Source organism: Astyanax mexicanus, chromosome 7 (assembly GCF_023375975.1).
Source record: "Astyanax mexicanus isolate ESR-SI-001 chromosome 7, AstMex3_surface, whole genome shotgun sequence".
Lineage (NCBI taxonomy): Eukaryota > Metazoa > Chordata > Actinopteri > Characiformes > Acestrorhamphidae > Astyanax > Astyanax mexicanus.
In genome coordinates, this window is record NC_064414.1 from 16,280,330 (window position 1) to 16,302,409 (window position 22,080).

The 22,080-nt window shown below is 39.3% G+C and overlaps 1 protein-coding gene across 3 annotated transcripts in view; it reads right to left on the reverse strand.

Annotated features, from left to right (window-relative positions):
- Nucleotides 1-22,080, reverse strand: part of dst (dystonin) — a 192,119-nt gene that overhangs the window by 122,498 nt on the left and 47,541 nt on the right. For 2 of the 3 annotated variants that reach the window (XM_049481090.1, XM_049481088.1), the window contains exons 5-6: nucleotides 11,917-11,978; nucleotides 2,424-2,513 (exon numbers count right to left, since the gene is read on the reverse strand). In XM_049481090.1, the coding sequence (XP_049337047.1) occupies nucleotides 2,424-2,513; nucleotides 11,917-11,978 (152 nt within the window). Of the gene's footprint in view, nucleotides 1-174; nucleotides 292-2,423; nucleotides 2,514-11,916; nucleotides 11,979-22,080 lie in introns of all 3 variants that reach the window. The other variant, XM_049481087.1, reaches the window with a different exon arrangement.

The following is a 22,080-nucleotide window of genomic DNA, read 5'->3' on the forward strand; positions in this document are numbered from 1 at the left end:
CAACAGTGCAGCACTCAGTGTTTACCTATCCCTGAATTCCTAACCGCTCGGTTCCTACAGTCCACCATCAAGAAGCCAGGCGTTCCGTTCCGGCACTCTGATTAACGGTCACTGCACACTCTATATTAGTAGTGGTTACGAGTGGGGAGAAAGAGGGCAGGTGATCACACCTACCCCCTTATCCTCATCATTATCATCATCCTCATCCCGCACACGTCCATGCCGCTCAACCGCACATGCTTCGGCCGCACTCACCAACCGCAACGTCTTCAGAAAATCACGCTCCCTTGGCTTACCCGCGGGAACGCAAGCGAGAACAAAAGAGACACACACACACACACATACACAGACATGGAGACAGGTGGACAAATGAGGAGAGATGAGCAGAGAGAAAGAAGGAACAAAGGGAGAAAGAAGAGAGAGGAGAGAGAAAAGTAAACAAAAGAAAGAGGGCAGTAACTTTGAAGAGTTTTCACACAAGATGGCCATTTCTGGCAATAAAAGTGAACCGTGAGGCTCCTCATTTTATCTTAAAAATGCTCACACATCTTAATGACAGACAGAATGAAGTAACAGAGCTATTGGGGAATTCTAGGAGAAAATAACAAAAAACACAGTGATGCATGCACTGGGAATTCTGGGCTGATAGCCAATATTTTTCAGGTTAGCATATTAGCTTAAGTATAAAAAAGTATAAATTAGGACTAAAAGCTTATTTACACTAAATGGACAAAGTTTAAAAACTGACAGACTGTGATGATGGGAACAATTTTCAGAGCCTGTTCTATTTCCTGCATTGTACTGATGTATTAAAATCAGGCTAACCAATCACAGTGCTGCTGTTATAACTGCAGACCAAACAAATGAGCATGAACACAACATGTATAAGCAACACACTGACTATAGAAATGCAGAGGTATAAGAGCTTTCATGGCAGAGCAGAGATAAAGGGCGGGGGGTGACGAGTTTATCTAGTTTTTAAAGTTTGTCTAAATGCATCTTGGTCTGTTTTGTGTCCACAAAGAAATGAAACTAAAGCTTTCCTCCTTAATGTGGACTCACTAATGTGTGGAGTAGAGAAGATAAAGAGTACTTCCTGCAGGGTAGTTCAAGCATGACAGTCCACTACTTGATGCCTGTCTTAAAGCATTTTTCTTGTATTTGCTGCCCACTGACAGAATCAGACCCAAAGTCCAATGTTTTTTTGCATCCAATGTGAAGTTTCTATAAATGCCATGATTTATGTATGGCACCCTGCTAATTAATTAACTAATTATTTAATACTTAAGTAAGTTCCTTTTGAACAGTTCACATATCATGACAGTTTCAATCAACTGATGTTTTTATATTATATTTTATATTTTATTTATATTATTTATATTTTATTAAGTTTGACTGAACTCCCTGATCCTTCATCTCCCCATCACATTCTGTAGTTTTTTTTTATTATTGGTGATGTGAAATGGATATTTTGTAGTGCTATAAACAAATTTATATTTGCTTTTTCTAAATCACTGATGCATAAACCTGCTCTTCTTGGTTTTGAATGCACTGTAGAGAGCTGATTTAAAAGCAGCCCCAGAGCAGAGCTCCTACTGGTGAAAGTTCGTGCTGGCAAAATCTCAAGCAAGGCCTGGTACTGGTGCAAGTGGATAGGACATTACAGTAAAAGTCATATCAGGAATACAGCATAGAAGGCATTTCGACCCGTTCAACAATATTATTATATAAACATGTTTAAAAATTAGTTTAATAGTTGCAATATACTGTTTAACATCAGGAGCGTTTACATAGATCTTAAGAAGAGGAAGACTGGCCAACACATGTCAAAGAAGAATTCCCCAATAGCTAAAACAAGTCATCATTACACAGTTGAAGAATCCAAGCAGAACAGTGTAAATGACTTTGAATAAACAAAACAGCATATTAAACCAAATGTTACTTTTCTCCTCCAGCAAAGCTGCAGTAAAACTTACCAGCCAGGCAGATTCTTTTCTTTTTAAACAAGTAAAACAGATACAAATACATCTCACTGATTAGCCTTTATACGCTACATCAGACAGTAAGTTTAAACAGTCTACAAATGTTGTTGGTTAGATGCACCCAAGCACAAAGCACAAAGGAATCAGTTAAATACAAAAAGTTGTAGCAAGTTAGAAATGTGTGCTTTATAAGCCTTTAATACATGTTTAGTGACACACTCCTATGTGGACTGTTACTACAAAACTACAAAAGCTACAAAAGCTACAGTAGCGGCCCTTGTGTGCCCTAGCATTGTGAGGTTACCACTAGAAAGTGCATATAACATGTTTAATGTGCCCTCAATAATCACAAATACAAGCACTATACATAAACTGAACCAACCACAGATATACCTTACAGTTAATATGGACATACATACAGTAACACACAGTTCTACTCACCAATGTGTCACCAGACAAGACCTCCAGTAATGAGATCAGGTTATGTCCATCTCGCAAATCTTCATACAGGTCATTCACGTGCTTTCGTACCTGGAACACACACAAAGAGAACGTTTATAACCCACTGGTCTGCTAATATAAACAACATTTTAACTATACAAAGCCATGAGATAAAAAAGAGACAATTGGTTTGTTTATTAATTTCTTCCAAAGACTCTGAATTAACCTCCTAATGTCTCACCCCACCTGTGATTTTTTCCTACATTTGTGAATTTACAGTCAGTTCTAGTTTAGATATATTCTAGTTTAGATTCACACTTCAATGAGGCTAAACCTGTTCTCATCAAGCCCAAACGTTTCATTGCATTACATTACATTACATTACATTTGGCAGACGCTTTTGTCCAAAGCGACTTACAATATTGAAGTGCAAATAATAGAAGAGGTTAAGTACAAAAATAATAGAAGTTAAAAATAAAGCATCTATAGATAGGGCCTTAAGGAGGTCAGAGGGAAATAATGGGATAGAGGAGTAGAGAAGAGAAAGAAGGAGATGAGGTTAGAATTAGTTAGTTTGTTAGAGGTGTTAGGAGAGTAAGTGCTCTTTGAAGAGCTCTGTCTTCAGGAGTTTCTTAAAGATAGCGAGAGATTCTCCTGATCTGGTAGTGGAAGGTAGTTTGTTCCACCATTGGGGAACTCTGTATGAGAACAGTCTGGATTGCTTTGTGTGAGTGTTTGGCAAAGCGAGGCAACGTTCATTGGAGGAGCGCAGCGGCCGGGAGGTAGCGTAAGCCTTCAGGAGCGAGTGCAGGTAGGAAGGAGCCTGTACTGTCATCACCTTGTAGGCGATTGTAAGCACTTTGAATTTGATGCGAGCAGCAACCGGTAGCCAGTGGAGCTCAATGAGCAGCGGAGTGACATGTGCCCGTTTTGGTTGGTTGAAGACCAAACGTGCTGCTGCATTCTGAATCATCTGTAGTGGTTTTACTACACAGGCCGGGAGGCCAGTTAGTACGGCATTGCAGTAGTCGAGGCGTGAGATTACCACAGCTTGTACCAGGAGTTGGGTGGCCTGTTGCGTCAGAAACGGTCGAATTTTTCTGATGTTGTAAAGCGCAAAGCGGCAGGATCGAGCAACTGAGGCCACATGGTGCGTGAAGAGAAGCTGGTCATCAACCATGACACCCAGGTTCCTAGCAACCTTTGTCGGTGAGAGAGAGAGAGAGTCGATGGTTATGGCAAAGTTGTGTTGAATAGAAGGTTTTGCTGGTATGACCAGAAGTTCAGTCTTTGAGAGGTTTAGTTGGAGGTGATGTTCCTTCATCCATGCGGATATGTCTGAGAGACACTGTGATATTCGTGCAGAGATTGAGTGATCATCTGGTGAGAACAACAGGTATAGCTGAGTGTCGTCAGCAAAGCAGTGGTAGGAAAAACCATGTGAGCGGATAACCCGACCTAGAGAGGTGGTGTATATTGAGAAGAGAAGAGGTCCCAGTACCGAACCCTGGGGAACCCCAGTGGGTAACGAGTGGGCTGGGGACAGCCGTCCTTGCCATGACACCCTGAACGAGCGCCCAGTGAGGTACGATCTGAACCATGACAGCGCATTGTCTGAGATCCCCATGTTCGAGAGTATAGTTAGGAGGAAGTCATGGTTGACCGTGTTGAAAGCAGCCGAGAGGTCCAGCAGAATGAGCACTGAGGACTGTCCTGCAGCTCTAGCAGTTTTTAACGCTTCTGTCACAGACAACAGAGCCGTCTCAGTAGAGTGCCCTTTCTTGAAACCAGATTGCTTCTGGTCCAGGAGGTCATTTTGGGTGAGGAAGCCAGAGACTTGATTGAGAGCTGCTCTTTCTAATGTTTTAGAAAGAAAAGGCAGTAGTGAGACCGGTCTGTAGTTATCAACCTGGGCGGGGTTGAGAGAAGGCTTTTTAAGCAGTGGTGTGACCTGTGCTTGTTTAAAAGCAGTCGGGAACACACCAGATGTTAAAGAGGCATTGATGGTGTGAGTGATAGCCGGAATGATTGCAGGTGCAATGGTTTGCAGAAGGTCTGAAGGAATCGGTGGACGGCTACGCGTTAGGAGAGCCAGTGTCTCGTTCTCAGTGAGAGGAGCGAACGAGGAGAAAGCGACGCCTTCGGTAGAGGGATACCGGGCAGCAGAGCATGATGTAGGACTGCTACATGTCGCGTCAGTAAACTGTCTGCTGATAGCTGCCACTTTCCCAGTAAAGAATGAGGCAAGAGCTTCAGCCGTAAGGCAGGTAGCCTGAGGTGGAGGTGGAGGGTTGAGTAGTGTTTTGAATGTAGCAAATAGTTTCCGGGAGTCTGTGAGGGAGCTAATTTCTTTGTGATAGAATTCAGCTTTAGCAGCAGTGAGGCTGGCTGAAAAAGAAGCCAGGAGCAGTTGGTAGTTTTTTAGGTCTGTCTGGTTTTGCTTTTTTCGCCAGTATGTTTCCCTAAACATACATTTCAAACTTTCATTAAATGTTAGGTTAGTTTAATTGTTCAATAATCATACTACAGGCTAAAACATGTCATCTCCATGACTTTGAGTGTGTCATGGTTGTTGGTTTTAGACAGATTGGTTAGAATATTTCTAGAACTGCAGATCTCCTGGGATATTTTTAGCACAACAATCTCTAGAGCTTACTGGTGCAATGCAATAATAAACATCTAGTGAGTGGCAACTTTGCTGATAAAAGTGCCAAGAACAGAAAGCTGAGGCTGCAGTTTGTGACTGGGAAAAGATTTTTAAATAATGGAGAAAACTAGGGCTGGCTTACCCACCTGGCAATGCCTTTAGCTTAGTTTAACACTGGACTAAAGTCCAAATTATACTTCTCCGTCAAACCTAGCCTAAGCGTTCCCAGCAAGACTGCATTTATACTTCTGTGTGTATCAGTGGCTCTGCGTTGCTCAGAAGTTTAAACCGCAATGGCATGAATTTGTGGGCGGGAATACGTGGCTTGGCAGACGAATCACAACTCACGGGACACATAGTTACATTTCTGGAGACGTGCATGTTGGGCTATGGTGTAGGCTATAACTTTTGACCAGTAGTGTATACATTAGACAGCTATAGTGGCATTAGACACATGACAGCTTGTCTGCAAAAGGAAGTCAATGGCTGGCGTCGGTAGATCGTGCCAGGCTGATAAAATCATTAAATAAAAAAATATAGTTTTTAGTCATGATGAGAAATGACCACATCCCACTTATTTTCCTGACCACAAATACATTTCAGATCTGTCTAAGTGGCCAGTAATCGCATATCACTAATCCCTGAAACGTACAATTATATAATACACATGCATAATGTTTATACAAAAGAAAGCCTGTGTGCTGACAAATCTTCGGTTTTTGGCGAAGAGATGTGATCCCCTCGGGATACTAAACATTTTCCATCCATCTCCTCTGCGGTTTGTGTTTATTGCACAACAGCTTCTTGTCATTGTTACTTTTTTAGAGTGAAGAATGCTGATTTCTGCTGCTTTTTGCCCCCTGGTTGCACGCACATCTCTGTGATGTTGTGGCACAGAAACCTGTGTATGTAGGTTTTTTGCCTCCTGTCATATGCAAGTATAGTGTAACTAAACAAAAACGTAATCCAGACTTCCTCTCCCTCTTTCCTTCACTCGTCTCTCGCCAACGAGAGAAATCTTATCTCCAGTCTTCTCACCACTTCAGCCCAGCGCTCCACAGCTAGGGGAGCTCTCAGGCTCTCAGTGCACCGCGGCCAGTCCCGAATACCACGCCGCTGAAGTCACTGAACACTCTGCCTCACTAACCCACTTCCCCCAGCCCTCTCCCTGCTAATCCCCCCCACGCCACAGCTGAGCAGCCAAAATAGATCCAGGGTCTGCAGTTCTGGGTCAGAAAACTGCACCCCTTCCCAACAGCCCCCTGTACTGCTGCTGACAGAGCTAAAACTGCACCCTCTGACCCCAAAAACAACACCACCCTGAATCAAACACAAGCAGCCATTACAGACAGACAGACAGACAGATGAAGGCAGACACAGAGACAGACAGACAGACAGACAGATAAAGGCAGACAGACAGACAAAGAGACAGATAGACAGACAGACAGACAGAGGGATAAAGGCAGACAGAGAGGCCGAGAGACAGACAGACAGAGAGACCGAGAGATGGACAGAGAAACAGACAGACAGAGAGACAGACAGACACAGACAGATAAAGGCAGACAGAAAGAGAGACAGACAGACAGATAAAGACAGACAGAGAGACAGACAGATAAACACACACAGAGAGAGACAGACAGAGAGACCGAGAGACAGACAGAGAAACGGACAGACAGAGAAACAGACAGACAGAGAGACAGAAAGAAAGACAGATAAAGGCAGACAGAGAGACCGAGAGACAGACAGATGAAGGCAGAAAGAGACAGACAGACAGAGAGACAGACAGATAAAGGCAGACAAACAGACAAAGAGACAGATAGACAGACAGACAGAGAGACCGAGAGACAGACAGACAGAGAGAGACTGAGAGATGGACAGAGAAACAGACAGACAGAGAGACAGACAGACACAGACAGATAAAGGCAGACAGACAGAGAGACAGACAGATAAAGGAAGACAGACAGACAGAGAGACCGTGAGACAGACAGACAGACTGACAGACAGATAGACAGACAGACAGAGAGACGGACAGAGAAACAGACAGACAGAGAGACAGACAGACACAGACAGATAAAGGCAGAGAAACAGACAGACAGAGAGATAGACAGACACAGAAAGATAAAGGCAGATAGACAGACAGACAAAGAGGCAGACAGAGAGACCAAAAGATGGACAAAGAAACAGACAGATAGAGAGACAGACAGAAAGACAGATAAAGGCAGACAGACAGAGAGACAGACAAATTAGGAAAAAATGACTGAATTCTCTTAGATGGGATTGAGAAAATGGTTGTTTTTAGGTGATTGTTAGTCTTGTATGAAACATTACATTTTTGTGCTTTTCCCATTATCTACTACACTATGATAAACTACAGATGATATTTCTATATCAACCATCATTAATATCTAGCAAAAAACCCTTTATGTCTTTAATCCAGCCCTGTAACACTAGGCTAAAACAGCACACAGAGCTGCATGTTTCTTCCTGTGGGCTAGTAAGAGTGTTTGAGTAGTTGGAGCAATTTAACCTAATATATGAGATTGGTTATATTCCAAATCCAGTGTTTGTTAGCAATTAGCATAGCATATCTGTCTGTAAATGTGAACCATGAATCTTCCATAAACTAATCCTTTATAGATTTAACATGAATAATTATTACTTGTAGCTAATGTGAGGAAACCAACCAACATCTCAGAGTTGTAGCCGTTCTGCATGGGCTAAAATTCCGGCTAAAGAGCCGGTGTTCAGGACTGATCAACAGTTATCGGGGTCACACCAGATACTGAGAGCAAAGGTTAACTTTTGCCACACACAAATATGTAATATTGGATTATTTTCCTCAATAAATAAATGAGCAATACAATATTTTTGTTTCATTTGTTTAACTAGGTTCTCTTGATCTACTTTTAAGATTTCTGATGATGTTTTAGGTCATATTTATGCAGAAATCCAGAACATTCTAAAAGGTTTACGATTACATCACAATACTGTGACATTGTGATAATCGATATATCACAAGACTATACTTTATGATACTTCACTGCATCTGTGTTACTGAAGAGGTAAAATATTCCTAAAAATAACAAACTAGAACAGTTATGTTGCTGTTCAAATGTGTGAGTGGAACACTCTTGAACTATGATACACTAACATCTTTACATACTGTGTAATATAAGCTTACAGAAATAATACATTAAAACAAAAATAAAAAAAAAAGATCAAATATTAATATGGCATCAAATACCAATAATGCATCACGAACAAAACAATACATCACCGAAATAATATTTTCTCACACTCCTATTGCAAATGCCCTTAAATGAAAGTTTAAATTGTGTGTATTTAAAGCTTGTCTAACAGGTTTGATCTGAAATTTGAGATTTGAAACTGTGGATCTAAGGTGGGCACTGTTCATAAAAACCAAAAGTAAAACTTTAGACAACAGAAGAACAGCACTGCTCAGACTGGAGTGAATATTTGGTTTAAACACAGGTAGAGTTCTCTGGCTCATATATAGTGAAATCTAGTTAATCCAGTTATTCCAGTTATTAATAACATAATATCTAGGTGTAAAAAGCATCAAAGATAATTAGGTATAATAACATATTTATTCTAGTTAATTCTTAAGTTATGAGTATAAGCGTAGTTATGAGTATAAGCATATATAATTTTAGTATAATACCAATGAAATCAATATCAATTAATCAGTAAATAAGCAATGAGGCAATAAGCAATTATCAAAAATGACATGATAATTACATACTAAATTGTGGGTTTATCATTTCCACTAAGTAATAGGTAATGTTCACAAAAGTATAAATAACTGGCAACCATGGATGAAATAAGTCAATAATTATTATTTTGAGATCAATAATGTACCATCTTAACCAAATTCCATGAACCAAAGATGCCTTGGCTTATTGATGACATGGAATGTGAAATCTGTGATAGTAACTGTGTATTTGCATTCTTTAAAGAGAGAGATTCCACAGCCTCCATCCTCCCACATGCATACTGTCTAGTTCCTAATAATACATTACCGTTTTTTTTTTTCTGGTGTATTTTCATACATAAGGTGCACTGACGATGTTTGGGAAACTTTATAAGTAAATATAGATTCCATTTAATTCCCACAGTGAACTAAAGATGGAAAATAAAAAACACAAGTCACTGTCTCATAATTCCAGTCATCATTAATTGAGAAGCTCTACTAACAAGCTATCACTTGCTCGTTTGTGTGAAAGGAATCTGTCCTGTAGACAGTGTGAGAGCGTTGAAACAGTTCAGTACATGCAGATTGGCGCTCGAGCTGAACCAATGCAGGAAAACCAGCTCAAAGTATTATTCCTCAGACCACACCCTTTCAGCAAAAACACAGATTCTCCAGATGACAGACAGTTTTGATTCTCATACACACAAAAGCTGCTTGTCTTCAGCATTTAACAAAATTCCCTCTTCAACCCCCTGGAAACCCAATAAACAAAGAGATACACAACAGATTTCCTGAATCTGACAACACAAAACATTTATCTTAGTTACTGCAGGTGATTACAGCTATTCTGCTTTATACTAATATTCAGTCTGTCCCTTCCTATGCATTATGGCACACTCCTATTATATACAATTGCAAGAAAAAGTATGTGAACCATTGGGGTTTACAACAATAGACAAACACACAGACAATAGACAAGTCAAAACAATAGACAAACACAGTCTGCTTAAACTAATACCACACAAAAACATATATATATGTTTGCATGTTTTTATTGAACACAACATGTTAACATTCACAGTGCATTGTGAAGAAAGTATGTGAACCTTTGGATGTAATAACTGGTTGGCAGCAAAAACCTCAACCAAACCTTTCCTGTAGTTGCAGATCAGACCTGCACAACGGTCAGGAGGAATTTTGGATTCAGTTCAGCTATAATATTCTTGGGATATCTGGTGTGAATCTCTCTCTTGAGGTCGTGCCTCACCATCTCAATTGGGTTCAGGAGGTCAGGAATCTCCAGAAAGCGTATTTTCTTCTGTTGAAGGCATTCGGTTGTTGATTTACTTCTATGTTTTGGGTCGTTGTCCTGTTGCATCATCCATCCTCTGTTGACCTTCAGATGGTCTTACGTTTCCTGCAAAATGTCTTGTTACACTTGGGAATTTTGTAACCCCTTCCAGCTTCATGCAAGCCAACGATTCTTAAATGTAGATCTTCTGAGAGCTCTTAAAAAGTCATAGCCTAGGAGTTCACATACTTTTTCCCCCTTTAATGTGAATGTTAACATGTTGTGTTCAATAAAACCAGGCGAATATGTTTTGTGTGGTATTAGTTTAAGCAGACTGTGTTTGTCTATTAAGTAATCCCAAAGGGTTCACATACGTTTTCTTGCAACTGTATTTGTTTTTTTTTGTGAGAAGTTTTTTAATGCTTGCAAAAACCCATATGGTTTGTCGGTTGGAAAAAAAAAAAAAATCGATCCCAACTTGCAACTTATCAAGTATCGTGGAATAACAGTATTGTGATATTGTTATTGTGGGCAACATATCATGATATTGTATCATCAGATTCTCTGTAATTTCCACCCCAATCAACTTCATCATCAGTGTTGTCAGTAACGCGTTACTCTAATCTGACCCTTTTTTTCAGTAACGAGTAATCTAACGAGTTACTATTTCCAATCCAGTAATCAGATTAAAGTTACTTATTTCAGTCACTGTGCGTTACTCTCTCTCTCTCTCTCTCTCCACCTCATCTCCTCCACACACACACACACACACACACACCGCTCCCTTACCCATTCCCCCTCCGCTCTTCCCCAATCACACGCGTCTCGCTTTCTCCCCGGTCTCTCTCTCTCGTGCTCGGCGTGTCTTTAGTTTCCGCCCGTTTTTGTTTTTCGCCAGTTCTCGTGCTCCCTACCTCTTTATAAAGGCGTTTTTTTTTGCGGCCGCGTCCCAATTCACTAGCCAGGGCAGCGGTCTGCCACAAATTTGATTGGCAGAGGAGAGCATTTAAAGATTTTACACCACACGTGATTGGAAGTTCACTGTGGCGCAGAGCGCACAATACCGTAAAGACAAGAAAAGTTCCGGTGCTTTAAATGAACACTGTCAGAATTAAATCCTTCTCAGTAGTTGGGTCCGGTATGGGTCCGTATTGGACAACGTCTGGGTCCGGACCCGGACCACAGTCTGCAAATATGTGATCCCTGGTCTAGACCATATACACGGTTCTGTTTTATAAAACCACTCCTTGCTGCCCTGCAGAGAACAAGAAGTTCAATGTTCAGTTTTACAGTGTTAAATATTTCAGGTCAAGAAAGACTTTCTTTATTTTATATATTTTTTATAAAAACAAGTATTTATGTTTAGTAAAATCAAGAAAGACCATATTTTATTTTTTATAAAAAATATATTTATGTTAAGTTAATTTTTTTATTTTTATAAAAAAAAACTTATTTTTTTAGGAAATAGTTCAACTTAATAGAGATAAATTGTTGCTGTTAAAAATGCATTTTCCAATAAAGGGAGTATTGGCAAAACTGGTTATAATGTTTATGTTAAGGTGGCGGGAGGTGGAGTCTGCAGCTGCTGAAAGTAACTAATAAAGTAACTTGTAAAGTAACTTAGTTACTTTTAAAATCAAGTAATCCATAAAGTAATTAAGTTACTTTTTAAAGGAGTAATCAGTACTCAGTAATCGGATTACTTTTTCAAAGTAACTATACCATCACTGTTCATCATGTAGCAATGTGTTTATTCCCAAATCTCACATCACAACATTGATAATAACATCTCTAAAAAATATCCCTTTCACTCTGTAGGTAGATGCTGAGAGATGATGCTTACCTTCAGGAGATGCTGGTTGATCCATTTTGTAAACGTCTTTTTCTGTACTCTGTCTCTTTCATCTGTAAAGACAAAAGACAAGATGTTATTACAGCACTGTATTTAGTTACACTTTCACTGTTTCAGTGCAGATTATTTTTGCGTGAGAGAAAATAACTGTCGTCTGAAAATACAGCCAACCACAGACCAATACTGGTCAGACTGAAATTCAACATGTACCAGAGGAGACAATACCAAGATCGGGACAACATACTACTGCTATCTGTCCTGCTGTGTGCTCATTCTTCTGACTTAGCACATCAACTAACCACCAAAAATGTCAGAAAAAGATAGAGCGTAATATATATATATATATATAGATATATATATAGATATATATATATATAATAAAATGGTGGAACTCATATAGCCATCAAGTTAAAAAAGCCTTTTTCCTGTCTGAGCGCAGTTCTGAATGCTGAGAATTCAACAGCGTTTTAAATGCAGTCGAATCCAAAAAGTAAAGGAAATTCCATGTTGAGAGACAAAGCACAAAACACTACAGAAGCCCTGCACCAACATGATGATGATGCATTAGCCAGTTTGCCAGGAAAGCTTGAAAGAGCTTAAAGCTGCACCCTCACACCGCAAAACCACTGTCTGGTCCAGCTCCAGTTCCATAGCACCCAAACACACACAGCACAGCACTGTATAACATTCACCCATTTCTATTTCTTTCACTACGCTGCACCTCAACTTATTTTAACATATTTAGCAAATGTTACTCAGTGTTTATAGATGAAGTGCTTTAATTAAGATCTGAAAGTAGATGATCCTGCTAAAACAGTCACCCGTTAGACATCCTTACGAATTTTGGCTATAGGGTTGCTGCGTGTGCTACACACACATATACAGACACAAGGATGCACTTTTACATTAACAATAAACAGAATAGAAAATAAAATAACCTGTAAATTAAATGCTTGAACAACTTCACAGCATGAACGAGCAGGTCAGTTTCCTCTGCTAAAAAAAGCGTTGGACACAACCAGGTATCTGCACTGTTAAAATAGCCATCCCCCAAAGTCAGAGCACACCTGACTCCTAAAGGAATTGCCAAATGACACACTGATTGGTTTATTTCATGTTATTCCCAAAACATCCCCATGATGAATTAAGAGAATTAGTACATTTCTTTTGCGAGCTGTTCAAGGCATACTTTTCCTGTCGTTACAATAGAAAAGACACACTGACACACCCTAAATCAAGTTAAACAGTGCACGATTGACAGCTCACCTATAGATTGCTTAAATAGGGCCCTTATAGGGTCTTGTGTGCAATGAAATCAGTTTTGGTCTTGATATACAGCACATAAATTCCCTTTAGTTTAAACATATTTCCTGTTTTAAAGGGAAGGAACTCTAACTCTAACAGCAGGACTCAAATCCTCCTCAGAGAGAGCAGATATTAATAGAAACTATACTGAAAAGCTTTAGTCTTCATGAAGCCTTAGTTCCATTACGTACCGATCCTGACCACAGTATTTTCTGTTTCCTGTAACCACGGCGACAGGCCTGCCCACATCCCTGGCCCAGTCACAGAAGTGTCCCAGTTTTAGAACATGTGTAAAGAGAAGCTTTTATACGTCATCAGCACCAGCAGAGATACACCATTATTCACACACAGTGTTATCAAGAAGTACTGAGATAACTCTGACCACTGCAAACACACACACACACACACACACACAGTCACACACACCATGCAAACTGTCTTATCACATATTCACTTAGACAGTCCTCTGTAAGGTCCAGCCTGCCACATCTGTATAATAATAAAGTAACACTGCCTTGTGATGCAAACTAAAGGTGGACATATCTTTTGATGTCCAGACTTGGAAATCAATACTTTGTTTTATTGATATTTTTTGTATTTATCAACCTCTATATCATTGGCTACAGTAGCAGTCAGCCTTTCTTCATTCTCACACAAGGATACATTTTGAAATGCATTCTAAATATCATGAGTAAATTGAGTATTATTTTTATGGAGGCAGAGGGCAACATAACAATATTTTGTTAAACTGTTGAGCCAAATATTACAGAAATTACCGGTAGTTTGAGATCTCATTTGCCCTATAAAATAGGAAAAAAACAACAGTGCCTGTAAAACTCAGCACTCACCTCACAATGGAGTGTTTCTCAATCTGGACACATGGTCCTGCACATGGTTTCCTTTCTATAACACACCCACTAACTATCAGACTTGTAAATTAACCAAATAATCCGGTGTGTTGAGAGAAGAGAAAGCAGGCAGGGTGCCTCCAGTACCAGGGATGGAGATTCACTGCACTCAACACTTTTATGAAGGGAGCATTACATCTTTCACTATGTGAGAGTTTGTAGGTGGAGGCGCACATATAGCCAAGTCATATATATATATTAAAGATGTATTATATGCTTTGCACTCTTGGGTGCACTTACAATTCTTTAATTTTCCCAAAAATCAACAGTGCACCTAATAATCCTGTACACTTTATGTATGAATTTTACACGTCAGGTTGTAAGAAGGAGTAAAGCCACTCCGCAGAAGTGCAGCATTATACAGGAGTTTCAGTGAAGTTTCTTCAACACCAAAGCTGGAGCAGCATTAGCATTAGCTGCTAACCGTAGAGCTAGCTCTTGCGATTCAAAAGTGAGTATCTGACTTTAGTCTGTGTGTTTACTGTGTTAAAACAAGCTACGTGGGATGAACCTTTAGCAAATTGCAGCCTAGGTTACTGGAACATTTAGGGTTCTACAGTGTTGTGCTGTTGGGTGGCATTTACTAGCGCTAAACACTGCTAACTGCAGCTAGCAAGAAATCTGTGTAGATTACAACCAGCACTTGTTTAACTTTTAACGTTTTGTTTAATTTGGCACTCCCAGTGGCAAGACCTGTTGGATTAAAAGGGAAACATGGTGACACCCCTGTTTCTTACTATTTTCACTTAGAATGCGCATTATAATCCGGTGAGCCTTATGTATGAACAAATAAACGTTCATTGACGGTGCATCTTATAGTCCATAAAATACAATAGTAAAACAGAAAACTGGTAAGTACATGCAAAAAAACAAACACAAATGGAAAGAACAGACAGAATACCAACAAACCAACTTAACTAACATTATATACTGAACAGGCAAGAAACACTGAGATAAACGGGATATATATAGGGTACAGATCAGACACACCTGGAGATGATAAGGAGAGGGCTGGGTAACAAATAAAAACAGGTGGAAGCGCAAGGGGCAAGGGCGGAGACAAGAGAGGAGACAAGACAGAGACAAAACAAAGCCATGTGCTAAGACTAAGTAAACAAAACAGGCAGACACAGGCTAGGAAAGAAAGAAACAAGATAAAAGCAAAACATCACTACCATTTTAACCAAACTTTGTATCTCCAAAATAGTAATATTCTCATAAAGATGAAGCACATTCTTATCTTAGTTTAAGAATGTATTTCAAGGTAGATTTTATTTTAAGCTAATGTGCACCATTGATATGTTCAAAATTAGTAGCTATGAGGTCTAATGTATTTATAATATACAAATTAAAATATCTCAAGAGTAGAACACATATCAACCACATGCAATCAAATCCCTCATGAACTTCTGACTCATCTACCAATCACATCGCAGCATTTTCCTTTCCATTCCTTCCATTCAGTGAAACAACTGTCACAAACACGTTCACCATGCAGCAGAGAAAGTGCAGCGCGAGAGTAGAACTACTGACCCAAGCAGCACATGAGCATCACCAGGTGAGCCCTGAACTCCCCGTCACTCCTGAGCAGCTCCAGCATCCTCAGCTCTCATGTACTACCAGAACACACGAGCAATCCAAAAAGAACTGCAGCTGAGAGAGGAACCAACGGCCTGCCTAAAAACATTCAGAGAGCAGCTCTTTCTCTCTCTCTCTCTCTGTCTCTGTCAGTGTCTCTCTCTCTCTCTCTTGCTGCGTCAGAACAAGTTGGGTCAGGTTTTCCAGCGTCATGCTGTGAGCTAAAGTCTCCACCGCATGGCCAAATGTTTACTCAGGGTTTGCGCTCTACTCTTCCTCCTACTGTAATATCGGCTCCACGGGAACAGCAGCAAAAAACAGTGATGGAGAAGGAGGAGGCTGGAGACCTTAGAGTGGAGATGGGACAAAATATCGGTATAGTGACATATATTGTACTGTTTTTGTTATTGTTATGCATCATCAAATATGGATTTATTCAAACTCCAACCTCCCTAAGACTCACCCCCCAATTAGACTTTATAATCAAATAAATAGGGTAGACACCAATAAATCCTAATAATTCCTGATAATTGCTTTTTTTTTGTAGTATTTTGTCCTTTTCAGTTACACGGATGAGGTGAAGTATCATAGAGAATTGTCTTGCAACACATCCAGTATTGCAGAATCACAGTACCGTAATATCATTGTATCATAGGCAATGCATGCCCTGTGATTCACACCTCTAACATTAAGCATCAGTTGCAAGACAAGACACGAACCACATGTCCTGTAAGACAATGGTGCCGTACAACACAGCTAATATAAACACAATGCAAACACACTCTGTCCCAAGTGAGCGTGTCTTTTCAACTGCAGAAGACACTGTTAGTGCACAAACATCTCAACTGCTTCCAGAAAATGTAGACTGTAGCTGATATTCTTGAAATAGAACATGACTGTATCACAGGCAGTTGTACTAATCTCTTACTCTGTACTGTATTGATAAAAAATGCTGCACGTTAAGTAGGGGTGGGCAATATTATATCGTATACAATATATCGTGACACAGAAATATCATGATATTAAAAATCCATATCATGATAATGGGGCTGTTCTGTCTTAAAAGTAGTCTATTATTTACTGTGAAGCTTTAGGTGTATTTATTGTATAATTGTTTTAGTTTGCAGTTTATATGCATGCACTAAATATTCTGCAATATTATTTGCTGCATTATATTATTTTATGCTATATTATTTATTTTGCCACATTATGATTATACTGTTATGCTATTATACTATATTCCTGAAATGAATGAATTATTTTAGTTTTCCTATATTGCCAAGTATATCGTTATCACAAAAATACCCTGAAATATCGCGATATTATTTTAGAGCCATATCGCCCACCCCTAACTTTAAGCATAGTCTTAATAGACAGGTTATAGTTATACATAGTTAACACTCAAGAGAAAAAACCTGAAACCATAGGCTTAATATGTTTGCAATTTGTTTTTTTTTATCGTCAACATCGATTGATATCATTATAGAAATTAAATCAAGGCTCATCCTTACTCACAAGTGAGAGAATAAGAGAAAGATGATGTCAAGCCTTATATTTTATTTTTTTTGTCAGACAAATTAACTGTAGAATATTATACAACTATACTTTAAATAGTACAAAAATATAAATTACACTATAACCTACCAGTTATGCTCTGTGCAGTGGACATCAAACTAACCTGACACGGCTGTAACTACATTCCAGCCACATGATTGGTTCAGCATAGCACCATCCCTATTCTCATTGGCTATTTGTGTGTCAGAAACATGCTTAGAATTAACTATAACAAAGTCTTATATACTGTGTCTTATAATTGAATTGAAAAAAAAAGTCATTACACAGTAATTACAACAAATTTAGAAGCTGTATGATCACCATCCCACCTCATCCCAACTCACCTCAACTCATCCCACCACATCCCCTAATCACAACTCATACCACCTCATCCCAACTCACCTCAATTCATCCCACCACATCCCCTAATCACAACTCATACCACCTCATCCTAACTCATCCAACCTTATCTTAACTCATACCACCTCATCTTAACTCATCCAACCTCACCTTAACTCATACCACTCCATCCTAACTTATCCTAACTCATCCCAACTCGTCCCACCTCATCCAATCTCATCCAATCTCATCCCAACTCATACCACCTCATACTAACTCATCCTAACTCATCCTAACTCATCCCACCACATCCCCTAATCACAACTCATATCACCTCTTCCTAACTCATCCAACCTTATCTTAACTCATACCACCTCATCTTAACTCATCCAACCTCACCTTAACTCATACCACTCCATCCTAACTTATCCTAACTCATCCCAACTCGTCCCACCTCATCCCCTAATCACAACTCATATCACCTCTTCCTAACTCATCCAACCTTATCTTAACTCATACCACCTCATCTTAACTCATCCAACCTCACCTTAACTCATACCACCTCATCCTAACTTATCCTAACTCATCTCAACTCATCCCAACTCATCCCACCTCATCCAATCTCATCCCAACTCATACCACCTCATACTAACTCATCCTAACTCATCCTAACTCATCCCACCACATCCCCTAATCACAACTCATATCACCTCTTCCTAACTCATCCAACCTTATCTTAACTCATACCACCTCATCTTAACTCATCCAACCTCACCTTAACTCATACCACTCCATCCTAACTTATCCTAACTCATCCCAACTCGTCCCACCTCATCCCCTAATCACAACTCATATCACCTCTTCCTAACTCATCCAACCTTATCTTAACTCATACCACCTCATCTTAACTCATCCAACCTCACCTTAACTCATACCACCTCATCCTAACTTATCCTAACTCATCTCAACTCATCCCAACTCATCCCACCTCATCCAATCTCATCCAATCTCATCCCAACTCATACCACCTCATACTAACTCATCCTAACTCATCCCACCACATCCCCTAATCACAACTCATATCACCTCTTCCTAACTCATCCAATCTCATCCCAACTCATACCACCTCATACTAACTCATCCTAACTCATCCCACCACATCCCCTAATCACAACTCATATCACCTCTTCCTAACTCATCCAATCTCATCCCAACTTATACCACCTCATACCACCTCATACTAACTCATCCCAACTCATCCCAACTCATCCTAACTCATCCCACCACATCCTCTAATCACAACTCATATCACCTCATCCCAACTCATCCTAACTCATCCCACCACATCCTCTAATCACAACTCATATCACCTCTTCCTAACTCATCCAACCTTATCTTAACTCATACCACCTCATCTTAACTCATCCAACCTCACCTTAACTCATAAAAACCTCATCCCAACTCGTCCCACCTCATCCTAACCCATCCAAACTTACCTCAACTTATACCACCTCATTCCAACTCATCCTAACTCATTCCAACTCATCCCAACTCATTCCAACTCATCCCAACTCATACAACCTCATCCCAACTCATACAACCTCATCCCAACTCATCCTAACTCATTCCAACTCATCCTAACTCATTCCAACTCATCCTAACTAATTCCAACTCATCCTAACTCATTCCAACTCATTCCAACTCATCCCAACTCATTCCAACTCATCCCAACTCATTCCAACTCATTCCAACTCATCCCAACTCATTCCAACTCATTCCAACTCATCCCAACTCATTCCAACTCATTCCAACTCATCCCAACTCATACAACCTCATCCCAACACAAATGCATTTGAAAGAGTATCATCATTCTAGAGAGCACAGTTCTACAGCTCAATGCTGGGGGATTTTTATTACTCTATAGCACACACCTGCCATTATGCACGATAATAGCTTCATATTCATATCATTTTCTTCTTTGCAGATAATCATCACTCTCTTTTTTGCAGATAGCTGACAGAACCAAACCATCAGACCCAAGCAAGCAGAGTGCTGATTAACTGTGGCTTTATTATCAAGGTCATATGATCAGTGATCAAGTCTACAAGAGTTCACAGTTGAGGCTACAGTTTACCTGGCCTTATTCACCAGCTAGAGAGTCTATTATATTGTAAATAGACAAGTTTCTTATACCAGTTTAGACAGAACAGAAGGAGAGAGGAGAATACATGTAATTTAACCTGAGACAAGCTTTAATCTGTCAAGGAAACCAGTCAATCGGGTCCAGGATACACAGAAGCTTAGTCTTTTGTTCAATACACACACACACACACACACACATATACGTGGACCTGGCTCAAACATTGCACAGTTTAATGTAAGAAGAATGGTGCCCTCTTGAGGAATGGAAGAATTTCAGAGCTTTTCTTGACTTACCAAACAGTTCAACACTGCTTTATCAGCTTTATCAAACTACTCTGGAACTAAAGGTCATGGACTCATAAATTCCACACCTCTCCTCACAGCCCAACCCTTCTATCCAGTCCAGACTAACACCAGAGAGCTGCTTTACGAGACTAACTCTCCACTTCTGTGACAATAAACAAGCCAACCCCTGATCCAACCTGATTATCAGATAATGACAAATGACGTAGCTGATTAAGCTAGCATGACTGTAATCATAAACACATTAACACACCATAAATTCCAGAAGCCTGGAGGACTCTCATTAACCTCTCCTCTCATCTGCTGTCTTTATTCTACTGGATGTTCTCCAGAGCCGTGGGTTTGTGTATAATACAGAATGTCTTTCTTTAGGCCTGCTTGATTTAATTTTATAATTCAGCCGGTCAGCATGTTCAGCTCTCACACACATGATCTCATAGAACTACACAATCCTCATTAACATACTGTTTACATAATGCAGCACAGAGAGCTGTTTTTGATCTTGGTTCTTCAAGGGTTCCTCAGTAAAGACAATGGTTATGTATACAATTTATTAAGGTTTATTTGCCCTGTTTAAGACTGTTCTTTACAGAACCTTTTTAAAAATGTGTCTATGTAGTAGGGGCACACAGAATATTTGGCAACCCAATTTTATGGCAACAACTTCCGGTGTTTGAATAAGTAAAAAGACTAAATAATTGATACCAAATGATAACTAGTTTATTTTAGGTTATATTGCTGAGGTAAAATTGTGATTTAGGTAAATTCATAATTAGAATAGCACTTTTGAGGTGAATTTGCAATTAAAATAGCACTGCTGAGGTAAATTCACAGATAAAATAGCTCTTCCGAGGTAAATTTGTGATTATAATAAAACTGCTAAGAAGAATGTGTCATAATAAAAGTACTACTGAGGCAAATTCATGATTAGAATATCACTTCAGAGGTAGTAAATTTGTGATTATAATAGAACTGCTGAGGTAAATTTACAATTAGAATGGCACTGCTGAGGTAAATTTGTGATTGTAATAAAACTGCTGAGGTAAATTCACAATTAGAATAGCACTGCTGAGGTGAACTTGTGATTATAATAACACTGCTGATGTAAATTCATGATTAGAATAGCACTGCTGAGGTAAGTTCATGATTAATATGCTTTGCTGCTTGCTGGAATGTTAAAAATGTTCAATAAATATTTTTTGCTTGCAACTGTAAAAAAATATAATATGTATTTATCTCTTTTATCAATTGCACAACTACCTTTGATGTGTTGGTGTTTGGGGTCGGGTTCTGAAGTTACACATTGTTATAGAACCACAAGCTTCACATTTGTTTAGAATACCAGCAAAGGGAGGGACTTTCAATAATGAGTGTCGGAAGTGTGACACTCTGTCATTCCATCATGCATCAGCGCTTCTTTAATCTCCTGTTGATTCTGTGGAAATGAGTAAAGGCTGATATGATTATTAAGTTATTTCTAAAATAAGAATCATGTGGGCATGTACTGAATATGTTAAAGATACCACTTTTTCTTTTTAAAAATCTTAAACACCACTAATTACAAATGTAACGAGTATTTATTAATGACTTAAAGTAGCTTTACGTAAGAACTTCTTGGTACTTCTTTCCTAGGGGCTTAGTTCCTCTTTAAGTTTCTTCCTCTTAGTATAAGAGAGTTTTTCCTGCCACTCAAGGACATTGAGTGTACACAGTACATCACACTGGGTGAGTGTGTGCTGTTTTAGGCAAGATTTGATATAGGACTGCAACTGATACATTCACGTTTACTGTCAATTTCCAAGGCCCCATTTTGTACAACTATGTCTGCTACCAATATTCATCAGTACTAAATATTGTCATATTTTTGCTATATAAATGGTTAAAACTGTAACTACATCTTTTTGGATTCTATTTTTGGATCATCTTTCTGGATTATACATATATTTCTACAGATACTGTTTGTGAGTGCAAAATAATAAAAAATGTTTTAGTTCATTATCTCAGCATCAGCTTAATGTTGTGCTCT